General features: G+C 42.2%; 1 protein-coding gene across 1 annotated transcript in view; it reads left to right on the top strand.

Annotated features, from left to right (window-relative positions):
- Positions 1–9,556, top strand: part of dph6 (diphthamine biosynthesis 6) — a 59,336-nt gene that overhangs the window by 25,338 nt on the left and 24,442 nt on the right. The window contains exons 6-12 of the mRNA XM_034858511.1: positions 321–382; positions 859–953; positions 1,106–1,199; positions 3,084–3,234; positions 3,634–3,759; positions 5,259–5,388; positions 5,551–5,725. Coding sequence (XP_034714402.1) covers positions 321–382; positions 859–953; positions 1,106–1,199; positions 3,084–3,234; positions 3,634–3,759; positions 5,259–5,388; positions 5,551–5,725 — 833 coding nt within the window. The remainder of the gene's footprint in view (positions 1–320; positions 383–858; positions 954–1,105; positions 1,200–3,083; positions 3,235–3,633; positions 3,760–5,258; positions 5,389–5,550; positions 5,726–9,556) is intronic.

Genomic DNA, 9,556 nt, shown 5'->3' with positions numbered 1-9,556 from the left:
GGGGTGGTCTGCGGCGGTCTGCGGCCAGCAATTGAAAACTGTTGCCCTTACCCGGAGAGATCTGTGTACACTACTTGCAAAGTCAAACAAATAGATCCAGGGTGCAGGTTTACGTGTGTGTTTGTGCGACTGCCCGTAAACCTCCCTGCCTGTCATCTTCAATCACTGAACTCTGTTCCTGATCAGACCTCTCTTTTTCTCTCTCTCTCTTTCTCTCCATACGTGTGTCTCTGTGAAATTGTGTTTTGCATGTGTATTTCTGTCTTTGTGCGTGTGTGTGTTCGTATGTTTCTTGTGTGTGTTTCCCACGTGGGTGCCAGGCCTGGATCCAGAGAAGCACTTAGGAAAACCTCTGGCTGACATGGAGCCCTATCTGAAACAGGTCACAGACTGGTAGATACTCTGCCACCCAGTGTATTCTATGTGTACATCATTTGCCCACAGTCAGATCACCTGATGTTCAATGTTCAAAGTCTTAAAACATATTGTAGAGGTTAATACACTAGAGTGAAATAAAGTTTGTCACTTTTAGCTTTAGATAATTATGATTATGATGATTATATTATCTTTTTATTGCTTATTGTGAGAAAATATCCTAGTCACACCAATAATATTCTGGTATAGGTGTTTTTTTTTAAACTGGTGTCAAAAGTACCACACTTTTAAGATAAAAAAGAAGACACTCTTGTTAATGTTAAATTCACACAGAATTACTTTTATGGCAGTTCCAGACTATAAATTGAAATGGTTGGGGAAATTATGGAAATTGGAACTGGAAATTTACAGTGAATATTTCATTCAAATAAAATATAGGAGTTTCGAAGTATTTTAATAAGGTGTTTTGCTTCCACTGATTAGCTGTCCCAGAATTATGGAGTTCATATTTGTGGAGAAGGAGGTGAATATGAAACCTTCACCCTTGATTGCCCGCTCTTCAAAAAGAAGATTGTTATGTGAGTAAAGAAATATAAACTTACAATCATTTGTCTACATTAAAACGCAGTTACACATTTTTAGCATGTGGCTGCTGTAAGTTTGGAAATTGAAAGTTTTGTGTGTGTGTGTGTGTGTGTGTGTGTGTGCGTGTGTGTGCGCGTGCGTGCAGTGATGCAGCGGAGACAGTGATCCACTCAGCAGATGCCTTTGCTCCGGTTGGCTACCTGCGCTTCACCGAGATCCACACCGAGAACAGAGATGCCGTGAGTCAAACGTCTGAAGGAATCCACGAGTTTAACTTGTTTTGTAAATGAGACCAATGCTGAATCAATCATTTCACAGCAAAAGTTTGAGTCACTTTGGGGTTGATTACTTCAAAACCACTCTGAGGGCAAAACAAAAACAAGAACAAAACCTTTTGGTGTCTGATAACTTTGTTGAGCAGTAGAGAAACACAGCACTGTAGGGCAGGGTTCAGATCAACTTCCAGAGGGCCTCTCTCGATGTCTTTCGCACACTCTTGCTCTCGGTGTCTCCATTCATCCCTCGTTCTCTCTCTCCTCTAGCCCCACATGGCCTACTTTGACGTCTGCAATATTCACTGCAGCCTGAAACTAGGCCCAGCTTAATAAACATGTCTGCTCACATTAAGGCGCTTTGCATTCAGGTAGCTGGCTAAGCGGACACAGGCGGGGGTTGCGGGGAGGCAGTGGGAATTGGCTTTTGGTATGTTAGAAGGAGCTGAATGGGACTTCACAGACAAGAAGGGTGACACTTTGAAACATTTTACTTTCCCTGCAAGAAAAGACAACTTTATGATCCTTAAATGATTGTCACAATTTCTGTGATGGAGACATTAACCTCATTTATGTGTAGTTTTAATTACTCTGGTTTCATTGTCTGGTTTAATAAGACACCTACTAGTTGATGAGTGTTCCTGGCAACGTGACGTGCTGCTTGCATGCCGTGGTATTTGTTGCAGCGAGGTAAGACTATAAGAGTTTCACTAAGGGATGCTACTCGCCTGTAGCTCGACATGTCTCTGGGGTAAAGCATGCGATTTGCACATGCGTTTCTTCACACGTCACACAATAATGTGCACATTTGATTTTGTGTTCTCAAGAGAGCATGTGTTCATGTTTGTAGACTTGTATGTGTGTGTGTGTGTTTGCATGTTGGGTGGGGGCTGGGACTGTTATGGACAGAAAACATACCCCCATCCCACAACCTCCGTGACCCTGCAGCCTCACTCCCTACAGCTATATATTTTTTCACTCCCCGCGCCGCCGCTCCCACCCCCTTCACACAAACACACACGCACACTCACACAGCCCCCTGTAGCCCCCCTTAGGTTGCTGGGGGAAGAGCAGGGAGATCCAGGGCCTGCAAGGGGAGGGGAAGGAGGGGGCAACCAGGGGAGAACCTGCCCTGGTTCAGCCTTCTGAAGCTCTTCTCGTCAGGGTGACAGATCTGCAGTGACACCAGCACTAGAGGAAACTGCACCGGGCTCAGGGGGTGGGGATGGACCACCATCATTTGCCCTCCGTTAATGCTAGTCAAGCTATTTTTCATGCTGGCCAGGAGAGAGGGGCTGAAGTATAATTAATTTGATTATCATATGGCGTAATGCAGTTGACAGCAGATGAGGGGGGTGAATGAGTGTTGGACAGGGTGAGGGGGGCATTGAGGAAATATGAAATATGTATTCATATGTGTGACGCCCCAGCACGATTTGGCAGGTAATATGTACGCCTTAGAGAATGATAATGATTTGTTTTTTAAAGAAGTAGCAGGCAGAGTAAAAGTAAACAGAAGGAATACACTGGTGAAATCCCAAACATGTCTCACCCATCCAGTCATGAGTTTTGACTGACAGCCAGCATGATTGAATCTACAGTATCAGAACCCACCACTCCCTATTCGCCTGAACCACGAATATGTTAGCATGGTGTTTCATATTCATGCACCTTGAAGTTATGTGTGCCTGGGCCCTTGTCATGAAAGACTGACACGCACACACAGCCCGCTTGGTGGGGTATTTGAAAAGGTTGGCTAATTATACAGCGTTTTGTCTGTCTTTGCAAAAGGCTCAGCACTCTTTGGTGGGCGTTTGGCCTGATGTATTCCCTGTGGTGCTTTTATTGCAGGATGTGGTGGCGAGCGCTTTGCCCCATGGTAGTTGTCCTTGCCAGAACGCCATTGACAACATGACTGAGGAGGTGGAATATGCTGATCAAGCTCAAGACAACCAGCAAGAATTTACATCAAAATGTGACCTTAGTTGTCAGCGGGGCCACGGTGAGTTTCATTTATGGTGAGGCATGCACATGCTGACATCCAAGCTTGGGTGTGTGTTGGTGTGTGTGGTGTGTGTGCATCCTAAATTTGTGTCATGCGGCCAGCATCTTGATGCTAGTATTTCTGAGGGATTTTTTGACAAGAGCTGTCATTTCAGCAGTGTTTTTGCGACAGTCTCTGAATGCATTCCTCCTTTGCCATAAACCACCTAGGCGTGAATTACCTTTCATTCAACATACTATGTCCAAATGAAGAAACAAAATAATTACATACTTATTGTGTATGTTCTAATAGGCTTAAACAAACATTATACAACCATTTGTAGTGCTGACTGTAAAAAATACTTGAGGAAATCCAAACCAGCTGACCCTCTACCTCTTCATGTATCTCTTCCTGCAGATCTCCCTCCATCCTGCTCAACAAGAAGCTCCAGGGGCTATCAGTGGATCTCCGGCATCAATGGCCTTCAGAGCAAAGATCCCGCCATCCAGGGCCAGACATCGGCGGCTTTTACACAGCTCCAAAGTAAGGGAAAGTGTGAGGCAGGAAAGTGAGTGAAAGTATTGAACAAGTGCGTAAACTTGTTTGAAGAACATGGTGTACTAGAGCTGTGGACATGCTTTTAAATATCTCTACACTCAGGAAAAACACCAGGGTCTACTTAAAAATTCTTTCTTGTCTTCCTTAAATCGCAGAAGCAAAAGGCACATAGAATGACACTCACAAATAATCGAACCTTAAATAAGTTATGTTTTCTTCGATCAAATAAAAATCTTCTTCTTTTATACGATCAAGGGGGATGATACAGAATTCCTTTGTCCAGGGTTGATTTAGGCAGCTCAGTAAAACAGATTCTGCAGGGGCTAACTGTACACCACTCCCTACCTTAGCCCCTCAAAGGGCAATGGAGAGAAACATCTGTGTGGACATCTTCTTTGTCCCTTGGGTGTCTTTCTTTCTCCTTGCTGTGTTAGCTAAAGACCCACAAGGAGATGTGGCAGAGCTTGAGAAGTCGTTTCTTATTCAAAAGTGCTTGTCAACCCAGCAGGCAAAACCCTGTGTGTCAGAGTCAGAGACTCCGTCCGTCACAAGATTGGGATCGCGAGTTGGCCACCAAACAAGGACAAGCACTTCAAATTAACCCAAACCGAGCCTCTTTTAACACACACTTCTGCCCTGCAGAAGTTTTAAAGTGCACGCTTTTATAGGGTATCTAAGTCTTTTTTTTCTCTTTCTCTTTTTTTGATGGAGAAAGAGGAGCGAAAGATGAAAAGCATATTTAATGTTTATCGTGGTTCTCGGCTGAACAGCCTTCACAGTACAGAGACAATATTAAACAAGTTAATATTTAATGAACAACCTCTTTGTATGAGGACGAAGTAGTCTGAGATGCTGGTGTTGGCAAAGGAAAAACAAACTTGAAGCTCTTTTCAAATGATTGTAGGGAGAAGGGCTATGCTTTGAGCCCTGGTGCCTGGGTTTGCATCCAAAGCCCACAATTTGCACACATACTGTGTTAGAGTGATCTTTTATAGAAGGGGACAAATACCATTACCACTTTAATGCAGTTTCAATGGATTTCAGTCTCAGGAAAAAAAAAAACTTTGAAACTATCCACCTCTTAACTACAATGGTGATAGCCTTCAAATGACTGTTTAGACTCTATGAATATTTGTTTACTGGCAAGCTTGCCTGATCCAGTGGGAGTAGATGCAACTAACTTCCCCAAAACAGAATATCAAAAGAAATACTTAAACTAGAATACATTTACAGAGGTGAACCAAAATCATGAGTCCCAAAGAACCAATTGGTGAACACTTACAAACAAGGATGTACTCACAAGTCTACCATTTTGTCTGTTAAAACTGCTATATAACTTATATGTGGAACACAACAACATTTACCCAAAGATGCACAAGTTAGCTTAGCAAAAATGGGAGTAAGGTTAAAGTAGGTTAGGTTATGTTACTCCAATATACAATATGCTACAGGAATTTACAGTATAATGTGTTTCCTGTATCCAGGTGAGTTGGAGAGGAGAGGCTGGAAAATGAAGGACATCATTCTGGTCCACGTGTATGTGAGGTCCATGGAAGACTTTGTTCTACTCAACACAGTCTACAAAAAACACTTTGGCATAAACCCTCCAGCCAGGTAAAGGTTCAAACACACATACAGTCTAGACCTTTCCCGTTGTTTTTCTCTCTCTAACACTCTCTCTATCTCTCTCTCTCTCTTGGAACATCTTTCTCTCTCAGAACATCTTTACACTCCAAAGCATTAATTCTACGTTCCCCCCGTTTTTTTTTCTTGTAGGGTGTGTGTTCAGGCTCCTCTACCTGCTGGTCAGCTGCTGCAGATTGACTGCCTGCTCCATGACTGGACCGAGCCCCTGGAGGAAGGCTGCTTCCACCAGAAGGAAGCCCTGCATGTCCAGAGTCTGTCCCACTGGGCACCAGCCAACATTGGGCCCTACAGTCAGGCCCTCAGGGTAAGGCTCCAAGGTCCAAGGTTATTAATTGCAAATGATAGTCAAGGTTAATCCACTGAATCCCTTGATTTGTGTCTGGGGGGCTGAACAAAAACAAGGAAAAGTCATTGTTAGTAAAGCAACTCAAAGTATCACTTTATGAAGGTGAGTAATAGATCAGTGGTGGAATGCCAAAGATTACTTGGATGATTGATGAATCTGGCTGGTGATTCTTATGTTATGTTGTGCTCAACCCTAACAAAGCAATTGAAGTGTCTCAGATTACCTGCAGTACTTTGTGTTTGTCTTTGTTGTCTCTGTTTATGTTGAGATGCATGTGTGCAGCTGCATGTAATTGTTGTTACGTGTGATAGTTTGTTCTCAATACTACTTTTATGCATACATGTAAATATGTATCCCTATCATAGTGGGCAGTTTGTTTCCAATTTTGCACTTGTTTGCAAAGCTTCGAAAATAACTTTCTTTCATATTGTTTCAAACCCAGGAAGAATGTCGATTTCAAAGGGAGAGCATAGGAAGTGTGGGCTGTGGTTGCACGGATGGCTTGGTGTTTTGTTTACCCAGTGTGTATTATATGGGATTACACTTGTCAAGGTACTGTCAACAAGGATAGTGTCCATCTCCTCCACACTGTCCTTGATCCTGCAGCCAAATCCGTCTATGAGTGAGAACATGTGTGGATTAGCCATTCATTTAGAGCTTGACGGCATATCTCAACAGTGTGTCACTGAAACTCACTGTGTCTCGTGCAGTGCAGGATTCCTGAGATGTAACCTACAGAGTCAGGTTTGCTTTTAAAATGCCAGCAGTGTTTGATTTCCTCAATGGATTCTCATTGAGACATGAAATTGAAGTCAGCTGTAGGCACGTGCTATTGCCTCTGGAAAACAGTCTAATCTCTTATTCCTCTAATGATCATTCATATCCAAGGCAATTTGAGAAAACAATGAGAGGAGTTTTCTTGCTCAGAGCTGTGCACGATTCTTCACACGACCCCTGCGTCGCCTCTGCTCCTCTTCCACGCTCAACGACTTAATTTGATCAAAAATGTATTAACAACTCCTCAGTACAGCAAGAGATTTTTACATATTGATACAATTACCCCCTTGCTGTGAGCAAGCATGCATTGCCACCCCATTCTCTCACCAATACGTTGACTCCATCTTAATGACAATTTTCCTCGGTGACTGTTGCCGTGTGTCACCGTGGTGACAGGGCTCTGGCAACAACCGAGACAGAAAAGCTGCTATATGAGACCAAATAACCTGGAGCCCTCCGCGTTCACTGTCTGTGGAAAATAATTAGTAATCAAAAGAAGGCTATATAAGGGTGTTGGAACGAGGGTGGGGGGTTGAACTTGAAATGATTAAAGGCTGAATTTGTGATCTTAATTACGTCCAGAGAGTAGGTTTTGTGCAGCAGAAATGTTTTTGTGATGAGCTCTTTGACGGGGCAATGACTTAATGGTAAAAAAAAAAATAGAAATTGAGAGTCGCGTTTGATGATTAATTGTGCAACATTTTACTTCCTTGTTTTTTTATGTTGACCATTTGAATGTGTTGTATTCAAATAGGGCTATAAACTGATAACTCTTTAGTCCCATTGGGACCAGTTTATTCTTTTGACAAGTAAACAGTGGTTTAAGAGACAGCACATGGCTACTGACAGAACATGGCACTCTGGCCCTGCAGGATTGGACCACAATAGGTCTCCACTTTGAGAGTGTGGTACCTGTGGCGGTAGAGAGCAAAGGCATTAAGGATTGGCATATGATGGATGCTGGACCTTCAAACTCCATCCATCCCTTCATCTATGTCTGGCTTGCCATGTCTCTCAGCTTCAGCTCTCGGGAATGGCAAGCTGACTGACTGTCGACTTAGCCTGGCAAGCTGACAGATTCAGATCTGGCTTGATTTAAAGAATTAGTTAACCTTTACAATATCAAAGCTGCAGGCTTCTTGGTGTATTGTAGTGAATGTATGATATGCCAGTAGTTTAGGTACAAGCCGCAAGCTATAAAGACAAAAACAGTGATTTAATGTATGCTTTGTTTGGACACTTTCATATTGTTTTGTACCTGATTGACGTGTGTTAAGAGGTTGTATTCACCACAATATGTTTTACATATCTGTATTGTATTTACCTTTCAAATGATATATAGTATATCATTTGTGAGCATGGCAGTATCAAAGCTCTTTCCACTTGTTATTTTTGGTTTGCTGTGTTATTTATCAGAGCTCTAATGCAAATTTCACTGTCATTTGTTTAGACACAATTTGCATAATCTAATTAAGATATAAAAAATGTCACCGTTTTATTACATCAATCAATTCATTGAAACCAAAAGATCCTCTCAGACATCCAGTATTTTTGTTTCAAAATATCAAAACAAATGATCTCATTATAACCAAAGTCAAGTAATGGGCATGCTTTTAGAATAAATAAAAGTTATTACTGAATTTTCTGTCCGTTGTTTCTTAAAAGGAGCTTTTAAATGATTCTGTTGAATTAAGATAATAGCAGGGGAAAAAGAGCATGGGCTCCTTTAGCCAGCAGTGTTCCACATTTCTACACAGAAATCCATTTGTACTAATAACAGACGATTGCGCGTATGGGGTGCCAGATGGAAGAAATTGACCTATCATTTACTAAAGTCAGACGTGTTAGCAACAGGAGTCTCACACTGCAGGACCTTTTTCACATCTATTTAGATTAATGCTGCCTGTTTCATTACATTCCCTTTGGAGCCACATTTACAGAAGCAAACACAATAGCTAAACCAGATCTGAATAGGAAGACTATCAGTTGAATGGCTGTTAAACATCTCCTCTTTCCTGTTAAGGTAAGTGGCTCACCCCTGGGATATTTGCTAGGAAATTATACTCACTGATCAGGTTCTGCGGGGTGTGTTTTGGGAGCTGACTGCACTCGCCTCAGGTTGCTGGGGAACACTAACCCCTTGCCTCATTCCCCTAATTGTGAGTGACAGTGAATATTGTGGAAGACCTTCTTACACAAGCCCGCGATAGGATTTGCATTGGATTTTAAAAATTGTCAGAGTGGACTGTGAGCCATCAGGAGGGAAGTGGATCTGACGCTGCCAATTAGCGTCAAAGGGAGGATGTACTTTGGCGGGTGGTTAAATTTGAATAATCACCTAACAATAATCTTAATGTCTAAAACCAATGAGCTGAACTTTGTCTGACCCTCTTGATGAAAAGATCAGAGGTCAATCTGAGCCAAAGTGAGTTTGGGCCACCCATGTAGGAACAGAAAGGGTGTGCAAGAATGACTAAAAGAAGAACATAGGTAGAAGTCCCCCTTGCGTGTTAGATGCCTCATTTGTATTTTGTTTATTTCAGCATAGAGTAGCATATAGTGCATTATCAAAGATTACTATTAAGGACTTTTTAGGTGATCGACAGTAGAGAGTGACAGGAAATATGAGATGAAAGAGATGGGAAGGAAATGTAGTAAAGCTCCCCAAAGTGAACATAGACTTTGAGGTTACGTGGTATGCAGCTGAGCCTGCTGCCGCACATTAATATCCATGTTTTTAACATCATTCTCCACCTGTGTTCTAAAAACAACCCTGATTTTCATTAGAAATGTAGTAGGAGAATGTATAGTACACGTTTGTGAAGATAGCAGCCCTGCTTTGTGGTGAACAATCAAAGGGCTGACAGCTAAATATGAGCTAGAGTGGTGAGTGAGAAAGCAAAAGAATTTGTGATGAATAGCAGGAATTAAGCTAAGTGCTTTAGTTTTACGGTTTGTTGTTCTCACCCACAATGTTTCACTACTGTAAAAGAGCCAACATGCACAAATAGG

Source organism: Etheostoma cragini, chromosome 20 (genome assembly GCF_013103735.1).
Source record: "Etheostoma cragini isolate CJK2018 chromosome 20, CSU_Ecrag_1.0, whole genome shotgun sequence".
Classification (NCBI taxonomy): Eukaryota; Metazoa; Chordata; class Actinopteri; order Perciformes; family Percidae; genus Etheostoma; species Etheostoma cragini.
This window is presented reverse-complemented; position numbering and strand designations above follow the sequence as displayed.